At 44.4% G+C, this 18,453-nt stretch overlaps 1 protein-coding gene across 4 annotated transcripts in view; it reads right to left on the bottom strand.

The window, feature by feature from the left end:
- LOC121573597 (Down syndrome cell adhesion molecule homolog) overlaps positions 1 to 18,453 on the bottom strand; it is a 169,565-nt gene that overhangs the window by 7,819 nt on the left and 143,293 nt on the right. For all 4 annotated transcript variants that reach the window (XM_041885695.2, XM_041885698.2, XM_041885696.2 and 1 more), the window contains 10 exons: positions 18,049 to 18,298; positions 17,459 to 17,605; positions 8,358 to 8,513; positions 7,721 to 7,854; positions 7,272 to 7,425; positions 6,407 to 6,524; positions 5,887 to 6,050; positions 5,606 to 5,704; positions 5,254 to 5,442; positions 4,819 to 5,109 (listed from right to left, as the gene is read on the bottom strand). In XM_041885695.2, the coding sequence (XP_041741629.1) occupies positions 4,819 to 5,109; positions 5,254 to 5,442; positions 5,606 to 5,704; positions 5,887 to 6,050; positions 6,407 to 6,524; positions 7,272 to 7,425; positions 7,721 to 7,854; positions 8,358 to 8,513; positions 17,459 to 17,605; positions 18,049 to 18,298 (1,702 nt within the window). The remainder of the gene's footprint in view (positions 1 to 4,818; positions 5,110 to 5,253; positions 5,443 to 5,605; positions 5,705 to 5,886; positions 6,051 to 6,406; positions 6,525 to 7,271; positions 7,426 to 7,720; positions 7,855 to 8,357; positions 8,514 to 17,458; positions 17,606 to 18,048; positions 18,299 to 18,453) is intronic.

The following is an 18,453-nucleotide window of genomic DNA, read 5'->3' as shown; positions in this document are numbered from 1 at the left end:
CTACTCGCTGTTTATTATCTATGCATAGTCACTTTACCCCTACCTACATGTACAAATTACCTTGACTAACCTGTAACCCCGCACATTGACTCGGTACCGGTACCCCCTGTATATACTGTTGAAGTCGGAAGTTAGGTTGGAGTCATTAAAACTTGTTTTTCAACCACTCAACAAATTTCTTGTTAACAAACTATAGTTTTGGCAAGTCGGTTAGGACATCTACTTTGTGCATGCCACAAGTAATCTTTCCAACAATTGTTGGACAGACAGATTATTTCACTGTATCACAATTCCAGTGGGTCAGACGTTTACATACACTAAGTTTACTGTGCCTTTAAACAGCTTGGAAAATTCCAGAAAATGATGTGTAGAAGCTTTAGAAGCTTCTGATAGGCTAATTGACATCATTTGAGTCAATTGGAGGTGTACAGTGGGGCAAAAAAGTATTTAGTCAGCCACCAATTGTGCAAGTTCTCCCACTTAAAAAGATGAGAGAGGCCTGTACATTTCATCATAGGTACACGTCAACTATGACAGACAAAATGAGAAAAAAAAATCCAGAAAATCACATTGTAGGATTTTTTATGAATTTATTTGCAAATTATGGTGGAAAATAAGTATTTGGTCAATAACAAAAGTTTCTCAATACTTTGTTATATACCCTTTGTTGGCAATGACACAGGTCAAATGTTTTCTGTATGTCTTCACAAGGTTTTCATACACTGTTGCTGGTATTTTGGCCCATTCCTCCATGCAGATCTCCTCTAGAGCAGTGATGTTTTGGGGCTGTCGCTGGGCAACACAGACTTTCAACTCCCTCCAAAGATTTTCTATGGGGTTGAGATCTGGAGACTGGCTAGGCCACTCCAGGACCTTGAAATGCTTCTTACGAAGCCACTCCTTCGTTGCCCGGGCGGTGTGTTTGGGATCATTGTCATGCTGAAAGACCCAGCCACGTTTCATCTTCAATGCCCTTGCTGATGGAAGGAGGTTTTCACTCAAAATCTCACGATACATGGCCCCTTTCATTCTTTCCTTTACACGAATCAGTCGTCCTGGTCCCTTTGCAGAAAAACAGCCCCAAAGCATGATGTTTCCACCCCCATGCTTCACAGTAGGTATGGTGTTCTTTGGATGCAACTCAGCATTCTTTGTCCTCCAAACACGACAAGTTGAGTTTTTACCAAAAAGTTCTATTTTGGTTTCATATGACATTCTCCCAATCCTCTTCTGGATCATCCAAATGCACTCTAGCAAACTTCAGACGGGCCTGGACATGTACTGGCTTAAGCATGGGGACACGTCTGGCACTGCATGATTTGAGTCCCTGGCGGCGTAGTGTGTTACTGATGGTAGGCTTTGTTACTTTGGTCCCAGCTCTCTGCAGGTCATTCACTAGGTCCCCCCGTGTGGTTCTGGGATTTTTGCTCACCGTTCTTGTGATCATTTTGACCCCACGGGGTGAGATCTTGCGTGGAGCCCCAGATCGATGGAGATTATCAGTGGTCTTGTATGTCTTCCATTTCCTAATATTTGCTCCCACAGTTGATTTCTTCAAACCAAGCTGCTTACCTATTGCAGATTCAGTCTTCCCAGCCTGGTGCAGGTCTACAATTTTGTTTCTGGTGTCCTTTGACAGCTCTTTGGTCTTGGCCATAGTGGAGTTTGGAGTGTGACTGTTTGAGGTTGTGGACAGGTGTCTTTTATACTGATAACAAGTTCAAACAGGTGCCATTAATACAGGTAACAAGTGGAGGACAGAAGAGCCTCTTAAAGAAGAAGTAACAGGTCTGTGAGAGCCAGAAATCTTGCTTGTTTGTAGGTGACCAAATACTTATTTTCCACCATAATTTGCAAATAAATTCATTAAAAATCCTACAATGTGATTTTCTGGAATTTGTTTTCTCAATTTGTCTGTCATAGTTGACGTGTACCTATGATGAAAATGACAGGCCTCTCTCATCTTTTTAAGTGGGAGAACTTGCACAATTGGTGGCTGACTAAATACTTTTTTTCCCCACTGTACCTGTGGATGTATTTCAAGGCCTACCTTCAAACTCAGTGCCTCTTTGCTTGACATCATGGGAAAATCAAAAGAAATCAGCCAAGACCTCAGAAAAAAAAATGGTAGACCTCCACAAGTCTGTTTCATCCAAATGCCTGAAGGTACCACGTTCATCTGTACAAACAATAGTACGCAAGTATAAACACCATGGGACCACACAGCAATCATACCGCTCAGGAAGGAGACGCGTTCTGTCTCCTAGAGATGAACGTACTTTGGTGCGAAAAGTGCAAATCAATCCCAGAACAACAGCAAAGGACCTTGTGAAGATGCTGGAGGAAACAGGTACAAAAGTATCTATATCCACAGTAAAACGAGTCCTATATCGACATAACCTGAAAGGCCCCTCAGCAAGGAAGAAGCCACTGCTCCAAAACCGCCATAAAAAAGCCAGACTACGGTTTGCAACTGCACATGGGGACAAAGATCGTACTTTTTGGAGAAATGTCCTCTGGCCTGATGAAACAAAAATCAAACTGTTTGGCCATAATGTCCATCGTTATGTTTGGAGGAAAAACGGGGTAGCTTGCAAGCCGAAGAACACCATCCCAACCGTGAAGCAGGGGGGGGCAGCATCATGCTGTGGGGGTGCTTTGCTGCAGGAGGGACTGGTGCACTTCACAAAATAGATGGCATCATGAGGAAGGAAAATTATGTGGATATATTGAAGCAACATCTCAAGACATCAGTCAGGAAGTTAAAGCTTGGTCGCAAATGGGTCTTCCAAATGGAGAATAACCCCAAGCATACTTCCAAAGTTGAGGCAAAATGGCTTAAGGACAACAAAGTCAAGGTATTGGAGTGGCCATCACAAAGCCCTGACCTCAATCCTATAGAAGATTTGTGGGCAGAACTGAAAAAGTGTGTGCGAGCAAGGAGGCCTACAAACCTGACTCAGTTACACCAGCTCTGTCAGGAGGAATGGGCCAAAATTCACCCAACTTATTGTGGGAAGCTTGTGGAAGGCTACCCGAAACATTTGACCCAAGTTAAACAATTTAAAGGCAATGCTACCAAATACTAATTGAGTGTATGTAAACTTCTGACTTACTTGGAATGTGATGAAAGAAATTAAAGCTGAAATAAATCATTCTCTCTACTATTATTCTGAAATTTCACATTCTTAAAATAAAGTGGTGATCCTAACTGACCTAAAACAGGGAATTTTTACTAGGATTAAATGTCAGGAATTGTGAAACTGAGTTTAAATGTATTTGGCTAAGGTGTATGTAAACTTCCAACTTCAACTGTAGCCTCATTATTGTTATTTTGTGTTACTTTTAATTTTTGTACTTTCGTTTATTTAGTAAATATTTTCTTAACTCTATTTTCTTAAAACTGCATTGTTGGTTAAGGGCTTGTAAGTAAGCATTTCACGGTAAGGTCTACACCTGTTGTATTCGGCGCATGTGACAAATACATTTTATTTTATTTGAAGTATCCAAGTTTAAAGCTATGATCCCTTATTGATGTCACTTGTTAAATCCACAGGTTAAATAAGGATTTTTAAGCCTTGAGACAATTGAGAAATGGATGAGACAATGTGTGCCATTCAGAGGGTGAATGGGCAAGACAAAAGATTAAAGTGCCTATGAATGGGGTATGGTAGTAGGTGTCAGGCGCACCAGTTTGTGTCAAAAACTGCAAAGCTGCTGGGTTTTTCACGCTCAACAGTTTCCCATGTGTATCAAGAATGGTCCACCAACCAAAACACATCCAGCCAACTTGACACAACTGTGGGAAACATTGGAGCCAACATGGGGGGGAGTGAAACTCAATATTAGGAAGGTGTACTTAACGTTTTGTATGCTCAGTGTCTATTAAGTCTTTACAGGGTCTGTCGATTAATACTAAATAACCTTTGTGTTAATGTTTAAAACATGCAGCAAGTGCCTGGCAAAAGGTAATAGTGCGTCTGCGGCTTACATCCCAATCGAAATGTCTTTCCCAGCAATCCCACTCAATCTGCTCCAACAAGCTGCTGCAGCACTGCACTGGCTGCAGTCAGCACCTGACCTTCTGCCAAATTGCCAATAATGCCCAGTTGACTGAAGCACTACTTAAAAGAGGTGAACTCTTCCTTCTTAGCTGAATAGTCAGCTCTTTTTCCCTTTTACACTTCCTGGATGGCTGGGGGATGGAATGATGGGGGCGGTGTGTGTGTGTGAGAGAGAGAGTGTGTAAGGTTTAGGGTTGGGTAAGACCATTGAATCGCTAAGGGACTGGGGGGTGTTGGCACTGGCAGGTGATTGCTCATCTGTTGCCTCGCTCTAGCCCCTCTGCAGTCAGTAGATCACAGAATGATTTAATTCATGCAGCGCAGAGCGCTCGATAGGGCCGTGATGGAGGCGACATAAACAGCAGCAGCCGACACAACAACCGCCACGGCCACTGGAGTCAGCAGAAAATCTATTGGAGGTACTTTACTGCCCCATTCATCAGTTAGGCCTGGCCCAGGGAGAGACGTGCATGAGACAGCTTCTTTAATGGCAGCACCAGTAAACAGCAAAATATGAATTAATTTACTTCTGCTCTAAGGCAGGTATAGTACCTACACCGGTAAATTAACGTCTTTGATGGAGACTCGATCAGTTGTGACAATTTTCAAGGGATGGGGAGGTAAATGCAATTTAAACTACAGTTCTTCAATCTTCATTCATATATCCTGAATAAGTCAATCTAAGCGTGTATATCTTTCAACTTATCAGTTGCTGCAGTATGTATAGCATCAGTGAAGAGACAAGTGAACTCACTGCCGTCGTAGCTGAGTGTGGCGAACTTGACCCTCTTCTCTGCTGAGCCGGCGCTGTTGAACACCTTCATCTGCAATTCGTACCAGGTGGCCTCGGCCAGGTCATACAGGATGTAGCTCTTGATCAGAGAGGTGCGCTGGGCCGTGGTCCACGTGGGAGACACCACCGAACGGTACTCCAACGTGAAGGATGTGATTGGACAGCCGCCGTTGTTCCAGCCAATCAGGTTGAGCCTGACACGCGTGGCGTTGATACTGGTGAAGAGCTCCTGTTCTTTAGAGTACTGGGGTTCTGTTGGGGAGAGAGGAGTCAGACCACACACACACTTTAATGAGAGGTCCTTTCATAAGTATCAGTTTTGTATTAATTGTGTAAAAGCAATGGAGTCACTATTTCATAAAAAACATACGTAAAAGGATGTCACCATCTCCCTACCTTTCCCATGAGTCTTTGCTTCGATGATCTCACTGATTCGCCCTGGCCCCACAGCATTCTGTGCCGTCAGTGTGAATTTGTACCAGGTGCCACACTTCAGGTTCTCCAGGCGATAGGAACGCTCACTAGGGCTGATGGCAAAGTTGCCCCACTGCTCACTGTTGTCCTCTGAGTACTGCAGGATGTAGCCTGATGTGAGAGAGAGAGGTTAGGATGATACACTGTCGTCTGCTAAACAACCATTCTGGTGTTGCTCATAGGGGACACTATTTAACAGTAACCTGTTTTCCAAGGTAAAACAAAAAATATCCTATAATAGTTAGTGTTGCTGCTTGCTGTGTTGATGTCTGACCTCTGATGGAGCTGCCTCCGTTGTCTCCTGGTATCCAGGACAGAGTGATGGACGTGGTGGTCGTCTTGGTAACGGTAAGACGAGGCTGGTCTGGGGGAACTAGAAGTAAAATCATGGATTTTAATTAGGTCCTATCTCAAGGGGCATATATGATTATATCCTTTCAGTTCACTACATACCGTGAACACATTTCTGATTTTATGATCATCAATAAATGGAGGATTGGTTTGAATTGAGGACTGGTATACTGTACTGTTCCACCACAGACTCCTTCTGATTACCTTGAACCTGTAGGTTGAGGATGATTTTATCTGGCCCAAAACTGTTGCTAGCCACACAGGTGTAGTTCCCAGAATCCTCAGCTTTCACTGTGCGGATGACTAGGCTGCCGTTGCCCTGGACGATGCGCCTACTGTCGATCATAGCAGGGGCGGGGCTTCCATTGCTGAATCACAAATGTACGAGAGACAGTCAGACTATGAACTACGGTGAGATACACAGCAGAGAAAATCATTGAAAAGTCTTGGATAATGTTACACTACTTTTATGTGTGTAGGAATATGCTGTATATGTAAACAACTATGATTTTTTAACATTCTGCTCATGAGTATGAAAGGATACTGTAAAAACATTTATATGGTCTTCAGTGAAAATTGGCATTCCAAAGAGCCACTGTATTTTCACTGGTATTTAGTTAAATTAAAAGTGACTCAAAACACAGTCTGTACTAAGTGCTACTGTCTGTCCTACATGCAGCATGATGTCTTTCCTCAGCTGTGGGTCAGACTTTCCTGTACTCACGTCTCCTTGAGCCACTTGACCGTGGGGGCTGGGTCGCCCACCGCCTTACAGGCCAACACGATGTCCCTCATCCAGGGTGTGGTCACGGTGCCGTTGAACGTCAGGATCTGAGCAGGAGCTGCACACACACAAACCCACCACAACTGGGTCAAATACTTTTAAATACTTGGGTTGACTTGATTTAGTTTGCTTGGTACAACAAAAGTAATGGAATACTCCCAAAAGTAGAACTCAATCCCAAATACTTTCAAGGGAAGCTCTATAAAAGCAGTATACAATATTAGTTCCTTATCCATCTCTATTGAATTCACCTCCTCTACACATGCAGATCCCATCTCTGTGCTTGTACAGATGTAAAGTGATCTGTTTGGGACAAGGCTGGTCGGGCAGCAGACGGATTTCTAAAACACATCAGGTCTGGAGCTCCAGAGTGGGGACTACATTCATCACCCCTGCCTCTAACAGGATGAGAACGTCCAGATAAAGCAGAGTTCCTGACTAACCACTACACCGCCTATCACTGCTCACCCTCAGCTTATCAGCTCTCACAAAGAAGCACAGTGCTGACAGGGTGGAATAGCAGACCTATTCGCATTCGGTTTTTTTCCACATTCACATCCTGAGATAGGGGGCGGGGATAGTATAGTCTCCTCTTTTCTTTTCTCACCTTAGTTAGGTACCTCATAGGGAGAGTTTCTCAGGGTTGTACCCCTTTAAATGTTTCTGATGCTCTGATCAAGTTTTTGACAAAAAAAACTACTCAAATATCATATTTTGTGTGTTCTAAAAACATTCAGAGACTGAGACACCTTTTGTTATCATCTGCTCCTGGATACTGAGAAGTGAAACCATAAGCTCCACCTACCCTCGGCCAGGGGCTTGACGGTGATGATGTCGCTGGCGTTGCCGCGGCCAGCTGCGGTGACGGCCACCACCCAGATGCTGTACTGACGGTTCCTGCTCAGGTTGGGGATACGGTAAAAGAAGATGTCTGGAGCTGCTTCAAACTCACTGCTCACCTGTAGGAGGGGAGAGACCGGCATGATGTTAGCAGAGAGATACAGGACCTATTGCAAATGTTCGTAACAAACTATCAATCCTTGGAGCTGAACACTGATGACACAACCTTGACAATGTGAGATGGAGGGATGCTTTATAAGACCTCTCATGCCAGCAGTACCTTATCTAGTCTAGCCCCTGAACCTGGTGCCTCCCTCTCCTCCAATTATGTTAGGCCTCAAATTTACTGTATGCCCACCACTGACATGCCTTCATCACTGTACTCTGAGACCCTGTACTCTATGCCCTCCTTACCGTGGGGTGTGGGTTAGAGCAGAAGACGGTGTATTTCCTGATGATGCCGTTGAGTTTGAGAGGAGGGAGCCACGACACAAACACCACTGAGTTAGACGCCGCCGCTGCCTTCACCCCAGCCGGAGGACCAGGGACTGGTGAGGGAAAACCGTGAAATAGGGAAATATACATTATTACCCTTATCCTTGTTTTGAGCAACATCTAAGGAAACCACTCTGTATTTTAATTTTGCCAGTGTCAAAATCAGTAATTCCAGTGAGCGTGCCTTAACTTCTTATGCTACATGGCGATCTGCAAAATGCAGGAGCTGCAGTTTTTCACTTACTAATGTGAGTCATCTGCACCGATTGTCAACTCATATTTCTATAATTTCACACCAAAGTCCTGTCAAAATTGTTCTACTTGGCAAAACGCTCTTTCATAATGCAAGAGGGGATATGCGGATCTAGGCACAGTTGACCTGCAAGTTGACCCCTGACCTCTAGGTTGACCCCAATTTAGTATGATGCAGTTTCCCCTACACACAGATCTAAGGTCAGCTTTGCATCTTCCCCCTACTAGTTAAGGTTAGAATTTAGGGAGGGTAAGCTGATCCTAGATCAGTGCCTGAGGTGTCCTGGTCTACAGGTGTGCGTACCGTCCTCCTTGGTGCGGGTGAAGATCTGCTCGCTGCGCACCCCGTCCCCGGCCCGGGTGAAGGTCAGCACCTGGATGCTGTAGTTGGTGTACTTCTCCAGACCATCCAGCTCAAGAGACGGCTTAGAGGTGGTCACGTTACGGATCTCCCCCAGCTCTGAGAGAGAGAAGGAGAGGAGGGGATAGATAGCAAGGAGAGGAAATAAGGTGTGGAGGAAGGCAGAGAAAGAAAAGTATGTATCAAGGAAAAGAGACCGGGAAGATGGAAGGAAGAAAAACAAAGATATCAAGAGTTGTCAAATGCAGAATTAACTAACTTACTTGAGTTACAGTACTTGTCAAATGCAGAATAAACTAACTAACTTAGATGAAAAGTTGCTTCTACTCTACAGGTAAATCTATACGTGTAACTGCCAAAATAATGGAAACACTTGAGTAAATGAGGGATACAAAGTATATTGAAAGCAGGTGCTTCCACACAGGTGTGATTCCTGAGTTAATTAAGCAATTAACATCCCATAATGCTTAGGGCCATGTATAAAAATGTTTTGCAGGCCATTACTTTGGCTACAATGACTTCAATATGATGGTTGTTATATCAATATTTGCACAAAAAGGCGTTTCCTCCGCAATTTCTCACATAATTAATTTTACAGACACAAAAAGATCCCACCATGTCGATCAAACAAATGATCTGTCTGCATTTATAAAATTGTACAGAAACGTCCTGTTTCCATCACAGCTATCGTGATTTCTTTTAAAAATCCGGTATGACTTTATTCGCATAAAACGTGGTTACAGTACAACAAAATATATGGTTTAGAAGTGAGAAGTGACGCATTGCACCAGATTTAGCTAACAGCTAATTTACATCTGCAAAGTTTAAACATGAAAACATTCTATACAAACAGACAACATACATACAGTGGGGAAAAAAAGTATTTAGTCAGCCACCAATTGTGCAAGTTCTCCCACTTAAAAAGATGAGAGAGGCCTGTAATTTTCATCATAGGTACACGTCAACTATGACAGACAAAATGAGAAAAAAAAATCCAGAAAATCACATTGTAGGATTTTTAATGAATTTATTTGCAAATTATGGTGGAAAATAAGTATTTGGTCAATAACAAAAGTTTCTCAATACTTTGTTATATACCCTTTGTTGGCAATGACACAGGTCAAACGTTTTCTGTAAGCCTTCACAAGGTTTTCACACACTGTTGCTGGTATTTTGGCCCATTCCTCCATGTAGATCTCCTCTAGAGCAGTGATGTTTTGGGGCTGTCGCTGGGCAACACGGACTTTCAACTCCCTCCAAAGATTTTCTATGGGGTTGAGATCTGGAGACTGGCTAGGCAACTCCAGGACCTTGAAATGCTTCTTACGAAGCCACTCCTTCGTTGCCCGGGCGGTGTGTTTGGGATCATTGTCATGCTGAAAGACACTGCCACGTTTCATCTTCAATGCCCTTGCTGATGGAAGGAAGTTTTCACTCAAAAGCTCACGATACATGGCCCCATTCATTCTTTCCTTTACACGGATCAGTCGTCCTGGTCCCTTTGCAGAAAAACAGCCCCAAAGCATGATGTTTCCACCCCCATGCTTCACAGTAGGTATGGTGTTCTTTGGATGCAACTCAGCATTTTTTGTCCTCCAAACACGACGAGTTGAGTTTTTACCAAAAATTTCTATTTTGGTTTCATCTGACCATATCACATTCTCCCAATCCTCTTCTGGATCATCCAAATGCACACTAGCAAACTTCAGACGGGCCTGGACATGTACTGGCTTAAGCAGGGGGACACGTCTGGCACTGCAGGATTTGAGTCCCTGGCGGCGTAGTGTGTTACTGATGGTAGGCTTTGTTACTTTGGTCCCAGCTCTCTGCAGGTCATTCACTAGGTCCACCCGTGTGGTTCTGGGATTTTTGCTCACCGTTCTTGTGATCATTTTGAACCCACGGGGTGAGATCTTGCGTGGAGCCCCAGATCGAGGGAGATTATCAGTGGTCTTGTATGTCTTCCATTTCCTAATAATTGCTCCCACAGTTGATTTCTTCAAACCAAGCTGCTTACCTATTGCAGATTCAGTCTTCCCAGCCTGGTGCAGGTCTACAATTTTGTTTCTGGTGTCCTTTGACAGCTCTTTGGTCTTGGCCATAGTGGAGTTTGGAGTGTGACTGTTTGAGGTTGTGGACAGGTGTCTTTTATACAGATAACAAGTTCAAACAGGTGCCATTAATACAGGTAACGAGTGGAGGACAGAGATGCCTCTTAAAGAAGAAGTTACAGGTCTGTGAGAGCCAGAAATCTTGCTTGTTTGTAGGTGACCAAATACTTATTTTCCACCATAATTTGCAAATAAATTCATTACAAATCCTACAATGTGATTTTCTGGATTTTTTTTCCTCAATTTGTCTGTCATAGTTGTACCTATGATGAAAATTACAGGCCTCTCTCATCTTTTTAAGTGGGAAAACTTGCACAATTGGTGGCTGACTAAATACTTTTTTTCCCCACTGTACATCCGACATATTCAAAACAAAAAGGCAAGACATTACACATAAAAATCATTGCACATGCTGCTGGACCTGAAAATATTGGGGTTGTAAAACACATAAACACCTAGTAAAAACAAAATATTGCACAGAGCCCAGTTATTGCACCAGTTATTGCATCCCTAGCCGCGTCCTCGGAGCATGCGCAGACCAGCTGGCTGGTGTGTTTACGGACATATTCAATCTCTCCCTATCCCAGTCTACTGTCCCCACATGCTTCAAGATGGCCACCATTGTTCCTGTACCCAAGAAAGCAACGGTAACTGAACTAAATGACTATTGCCCCATAGCACTCACCTCTGTCATCATGAAGTGCTTTGAGAGTCGAGGACCTTACCCGTCACCCTAGACCCACTTCAATTTGCTTACCGCCCCAATAGATCCACAGACGATGCATTCGCCATCACACTGCACACTGCCCTATCCCATTTTAATGTGTTATTTATTTAACCTTTATTTAACCAGGTAAGCCAGTTGAGAACAAGTTCTCATTTACAACTGCGACATGGCCAAGATAAAGCAAAGCAGTGCGGAAAAAACAACAACAACACAGAGTTACATATGGAATAAACAAAACGTACAGTCAATAACACAATAGAAAATCTATATACAGTGTGTGCAAATGTAGTAAGTTATGGAGGTAAGGCAATAAATAGGCCATAGTGCAAAATAATTACAATTTAGTATTAACACTGGAGTGATAGATGTGCAGAAGATGATGTGCAAATAGAGATACTGGGGTGCAAATGAGCAAAATAAATAATGTAAATAACAATATGGGGATGAGGTAGTTGGGTGGGCTAATTACAGACGGGCTGTGTACAGGTGCAGTGATCGGTAAGCTGCTCTGACAACTGATGCTTAAAGTTAGTGAGGGAGAGTGTCTCCAGCTTCAGAGATTTTTGCAGTTCGTTCCAGTCATTTGCAGCAGAGAACTGGAAGGAATGGCGGCCAAAGGAGGTGTTGGCTTTGGGGATGACCAGTGAGATATACCTGCTGGAACGCATACTACGGGTGGGTGTTGCTATGGTGACCAATGATCTAAGATAAGGCGGGGATTTGCCTAGAAGTGATTTATAGATGACCTGGAGCCAGTGGGTTTGGCGACGAATATGTAGTGAGGGCCAGCAAACGAGAGCGTACAGGTCACAATGGTGGGTAGTATATGGGGCTATGGTGACAAAATGGATGGCACTGTGATAGACTACATCCAATTTGCTGAGTAGAGTGTTGGAAGCTATTTTGTAAATTACATCGCCGAAGTCAAGGATCGGTAGAATAGTCAGTTTTACGAGGGCATGTTTAGCAGCATGAATGAAGGAGGCTTTGTTGTGAAATAGGAAGCCGATTCTAGATTTAACTTTGGATTGGAGATGCTTAATGTGAGTCTGGAAGGAGAGTTTATGGTCCACATATTCTAAGTCAGACCCGCCGAGAGTAGTGATTCTAGTCGGGCGGGCGGGTGCAAGCAGCGTTCGATTGAAGAGCATGCATTTAGTTTTACTATCGTTTAAGAGCAATTGGAGCCCACGGAAGGAGGGTTGTATGACATTGAAGCTCGTTTGGAGGTTTGTTAACACAGTGTCCAATGAAGGGCCAGATGTATACAAAATGGTGTCGTCTGCGTAGAGGTGAATCTGAGAGTCACCAGCAACAAGAGCGACATCATTGATATACACAGAGAACAGAGTCGGCCCGAGAATTGAACCCTGTGGCACCCCCATTGAGACTGCCAGAGGTCCAGACAACAGGCCCTCCGATTTGACACATTGAACTCTATCTGAGAAGTAGTTGGTGAACCAGGCGAGGCAGTCATTTGAGAAACCAAGGCTATTTAGTCTGCCAATAAGAATGTGGTGATTGACAGAGTCAAAAGCCTTGGCCAGATCAATGAAGACGGCTGCACAGTACTGTCTTTTATCGATCACGGTTATTATATGGTTTAGGACCTTGAGCGTGGCTGGCTCAGAAACCAGATTGCATAGCGGAGAAGGTACGGTGGGATTCGAAATGGTCGGTGATCTGTTTGTTAACTTGGCTTTCAAATACTTTCGAAAGGCAGGGCAGGATGGATATAGGTCTGTAACAGTTTGGATCTAGAGTGTCACCCCCTTTGAAGAGTGGAATGACCGCAGCAGCATTCCAATCTCTGGGGATCTCAGACGATACGAAAGAGAGGTTGAACAGGCTAGTAATAGGGGTTGCGACAATTTCGGCGGCTAATTTTAGAAAGAAAGGGTCCAGATTGTCTAGCCTAGCTGATTTGTAGGGGTCCAGATTTAGCAGCTCTTTCAGGACACCAGCTATCTGATTTTGGGTGAAGGAGAAGCCGGGGGGGGACATGGTCAAGTTGCAGCGGAGGGTGCAGTGTTGGTGGCCGGGGAAGGGGTAGCCAGGTGGAAAGCATGGCCAGCCGTAGCAAAATGCTTATTGAAATTCTCGATTATCGTAGATTTATCGGTGGTGACAGTGTTTCCTAGCCTCAGTGCAGTGGGTAGCTGGGAGGAGGTACTCTTATTCTCCATGGACTTTACAGTGTCCCAAAACTTTTTTGAGTTAGTGCTACAGGATGCAAATTTCTGTTTGAAAAAGCTAGCCTTTGCTTTCCTAACTGATTGTGTATATTGGTTCCTGACTTCCCTGAAAAGCTGCATATGGCGGGGGCTGTTCGATGTTAATGCAGTACGCCACAGGATGTTTTTGTGCTAGTCAAGGGCAGTAAAGTCTGGTGTGAACCAGGGGCTATATCTGTTCTTAGTTCTGAATTTTTTGAATGGGGCATGCTTATTTAAGATGGAGAGGAAAGCACTTTTGAAGAACATCCAGGCATCCTCTACTGACGGAATGAGGTCGATATCCATCCAGAATACCCGGGCCAGGTCAATTAGAAAGGCCTGCTCGCTGAAGTGTTTTAGGGAGCGTTTGACAGTGATGAGGGGTGGTTGTTTGATCGCGGACCCATTACGGACACAGGCAATGAGGCAATGTCCCATCTGGACAAGAGGAATAACTATGTAAAAATGCTGTTCATTGACTATAGCTCAGCATTCAACACCATAGTACCCTCCAAGCTCATCATTAAGCTTGAGGCCCTGGGTCTGAACCCCGACCTGTGCAACTGGGTCCTGGACTTCCTGATGGGCCGCCCCCCAGGTGGAGAAGGTAGGAAACAACATCTCCACTTCGCTGATCCTCAACACTGGGGACCCACAAGGGTGCGTGCTCTGCCCCCTCCTGTACTCCCTGTTCACCCATTACTGCATGGCCAAGCACGCCTCTAACTCAATCATCAAGTTTGCAGACGACACAACAGTAGTAGGCTTGATTACCAACAAGGACGAGACAGCCTACAGGGAGGAGGTGAGGGCTCTGGGAGTGTGGTGCCAGGAAAATAACCTCTCACTCAACGTCAACAAAACAAAGGAGATGATCATGGACTTGAGGAAACAGCAGAGGGTGCACCCCCCTATCCACATCGACGGGACCGCAGTGGAGAAGGTGGAAAGCTTCAAGTTCCTTGGCATACACATCACTGACAAACTGAAATGGTCCACCCACGCAGACAGTGTGGTGAAGAAGGCGCAACAGAGCCTCTTCAACCTCAGGAGGCTGAATAAATTTGGCTTGGCACCTAAAACCCTCACAAACTTTTACAGATGCACAATTGAGAGCATCCTGTGGGCTGTATCACCGCCTGGTATGGCAACTGCACCGCCCGCAACCGCAGGACTCTACAGAGGGTGGTCTGGTCTGCAGAACACATTACCGGGGGCAAACTACCCGCCCTCCAGGATACCTTCAGCACCCGATGTCACAGGAAGGCCAAAAAGATCATGAAGGACATCAACCACCCGAGCCACTGCCTGTTCACCCCGCTATCATCCAGAAGGCGAGGTCAGTACAGGTGCATCAAAGCTTGGACCGAGAGAATGAAAAACAGATTCTATCTCAAGGCCATCAGACTGTTAAATAGCCATCACTAGCAGCACATTAGAGGCTGCTGCTGCCTATTGAAATCACTGGCCACTTTAAGAAATGGAACACTAGTCACTTTAATAATGTTTACATATCTTGCATTACTCATCTCATATGTATATACTGTATTCTATAATATTCTACTGTATGTTAGTCCATGCCGCTCTGTCATTGCTTGTCCATATATGTATATATTCTTAATTCCATTCCTTACTTAGATTTGTGTGTATTGGGTATATGTTGTGAAATTGTTAGATATTACTTGTTAGATATTACTGCACTGTCGGAGCTAGAAGCACAAGCATTTCGCTACAACCGCAATAACATCTGCTAAACACCTGTATGTGACAAATACAATTTGATTGTAATTTATTTGAATACACGTGTGTGTTCTAGTGTGTTTTCTGTTGCATTAAAAAGTCACTGTGGTTTATTTGATTAAAATCAGTATGAACACTTTTGATTGGACTTGACACATGTTTTTTTCTCGGATGAGAAGGCTTGGAGGCTGCCTAAAGCTTTCAGGGAGGAGGGGAGGCCATTCCATGTCTATCACTTTGTATGTGATATACTTGTATAGTATATCACATACACAATTAAGATGGCCAAGGATGTCATAGCAGTGAACATACTTAACACCTTATTCAATCAAACCATGGACACAAATCCGGGATTGAAAAGCCCATCCAAGGTCTGTTCTGGGGTGTCTCTCCTTGACTCTGACAATGCTTCTCTAAGTGTTGAATTATAGATGTCTCTCCCTCGCTCTCCTCTTTCTCTCTTTCTCTCACTTCCCTCTTTCTCTCCCCTCCCTTCTCTATCCCCTGTCTTCTCTCCATTCCCTCTCGCTCTTTCCCTCCTCTACTGCAGTCTGGATGTGAGCCAGTCTGCTAATGCTCCATCCTCCCTGTTAGTACAGGTGTTCCTCCTCCTCTCTCCCTCCCTCCCTTTATTGATGCCATTCAAACGCCAAACTGTCCCAAAGCAGCCATAGCATATGAACAGCTCAGGTGTTCTACACTAGCTGGAATCTGTTCATATGTGGCTCTATAGCTCCATCCTTTATGGTTGTGTTGTGGGCTGTTCAGAACACTTCTCTGGGATATAAAAGTGAGTGAAAGGTTTATGAGTCAGAATACTGTGATTTGGAAATGTATAGTAAAATATATGCTGTATACATATTGAAAACCAGCTGTGGTTTACAATAGTTGTAATCACTATTCTGACTCATGAAATGGGGGATAAATATATACCATTGATGAGTGCTTGAATGCAAATAATAAATGAAAACATTGTTTTGAGTGGAATAACAGAGTGCTGAGTTTGATTACTGCAGTAACGGGTTGGTGCCAAATGTTTAGAACAGCAGTGTTGGATGAATAAGACAAAGTTGTTCCACCAACTTAGAAAAAGGTGCTATAGCCCCGTCTGCTGGTGCATAAGGTTTTAACAACCCATGATACTTTCCCAACAACATTTATATTGCTCATATTTGGAATATATGAAGAGCACAGCAGGCACTGGCTGATGGTTTAGACAAGTGTCTTAGACAATAAATACATAAATATGATTTTCTTTCACACATAATGAGTGACCTCTTTAATTTAAATGAATATGATCTGTATTCATATTCAATGTTACATACGATATCAATATGTATAGAATATATGTAACACATGGCTATGGCTGTAGTATTGTTGGTACTCTGGAGCGTGTCCCACTATGACATGCCCTGTTACTATGCAAACTAGATTGAGCTGTTAGGCTGTGAGCGGTGCTTCTATTGGTGCATTCAGGGGCCATCAGCGAGGATGTGATATGACAGATGAGGGGTCAAAGGTAACAGGGCTGTCAGAAGCGATCACTCTGATGTCTCTCCAGCACGTAACGACTGCATGCCATGCCAGGCTGTCTGAGTTGGACTAGAAAGCCTGGGTCACTGCTAATATATGTCTCATTCATCCACTTGAATTATCATGCATAGTGAATCATGTTGATATTGTATACATTCTATACACAGTATGTCTTGGAGAGTTACGGACCAGGCAAGATAGAGTATAACGTCTACATCCCTCTGTGTGTGTGTGTGTGTGTGTGTGTGTGTGTGTGTGTGTGTGTGTGTGTGTGTGTGTGTGTGTGTGTGTGTGTGTGTGTGTGTGTGTGTGTGTGTGTGTGTGTGTGTGTGTGTGTGTGTGTGTGTGTGTGTGTGTGTGTGTGTGTGTGTGTGTGTGTGTGTGTGTGTGTGTGTGTGTGTGTGTGTGTGTGTGTGTGTGTGTGTGTGTGTGTGTGTGTGTGTGTGTGTGTGTGTGTGTGTGTGTGTGTGTGTGTGTGTGTGTGTGTGTGTGTGTGTGTGTGTGTGTGTGTGTGTGTGTGTGTGTGTGTGTGTGTGTGTGTAGTGGTCCTCTGTAGCTCAGCTGGTAGAGCACGGCGCTTGTAATGCCAGGGTAGTGGGTTCGATCCCCGGGACCACCCATACACAAAAATGTATGCACGCATGACTGTAAGTCGCTTTGGATAAAAGCGTCTGCTAAATGGCATATTATTATTGTTTATACTGTGTGTTGCTGTACCTCCGTCCGGCAGGTTGGCCCAGTAGATGACTCTGAAGCCGAGCAGGATGCCGTTGAGGGCGTCTTTAGGAGGGGTCAGCCAGGACAGAGAGATGACCTCTGGGGATGCCGCCGTGGCCTGGACGTTTTCTGGAGGTTGGCTGGGAACTGTTACAACCAGGGAGGAGGAAAAACAACACTGTTACCTCACTCTCTTTAGAGAGGAAAATATTGAGCTACTCTTGGAGGACAATGGAAGTGAACTTCAAAATGCTTATTTTAACTTAAAAACATAAGTGTTTTGGGATCTAGCATTTGTCAGGGTTTTTTGAGCCATGAAAATAATGACCAGCCACATACTGATCACGTGAGTCACTACACCAGCAGTACCAACACTATCCACTAGATGTCAATAAAGCTCCATCCTGGGAGTTCACTCCCCTCAAAGACAAAACATCAGCCATTTGACTCTTGATGCACCACAATACCGTAGAATACCTTCATTCAGCTAAAGAGATTTGTGAAATCAATAAGATTTTCACTGTCTACCATACTATCACTGATTGCTAAGGGCAGACTGTGTGTGTGTGTGTGTGTGTGTGTGTCCTCACCATCCTCCAGTGTGGTAGAGATGACCTCCTGGGAGGAAGGTCCTGTCCCAGCGCTGTTGCTGGCCTGCACCACCACCCCATACTGGGTGAACTTCTTCAGGTTGTCCAGGGTGATGCTCTCACTGTGGTCGTTGTCCCCCGTCGTCTCCATGGTGATGACGTTGAACTGGTAGTTTCCCCCGGCGCTGAACTCCCTGTAGCCCACCTGGTAGCCTCGGATCGCCCCGTTCTGGAGGTGCTTTTTAGGGGCCTGGGGGAGGATGGAGAGGGGGAGTGAAGAAGGAGGAGAGGGGAACGCACATTAGATAAAGGACATAAGAATGGTTGTGGCCCTCAAGGCCCTGACGTGTAGCAGACCATGTAACTAGCAGACCATAGAGCTGCAGTAAGGGCTCTTCAGTCCTA

Source organism: Coregonus clupeaformis, chromosome 9 (genome assembly GCF_020615455.1).
Source record: "Coregonus clupeaformis isolate EN_2021a chromosome 9, ASM2061545v1, whole genome shotgun sequence".
Lineage (NCBI taxonomy): Eukaryota > Metazoa > Chordata > Actinopteri > Salmoniformes > Salmonidae > Coregonus > Coregonus clupeaformis.
Note: the sequence above shows the minus strand (reverse complement) of the source record. Positions and strands in the feature narration are given on the sequence as shown.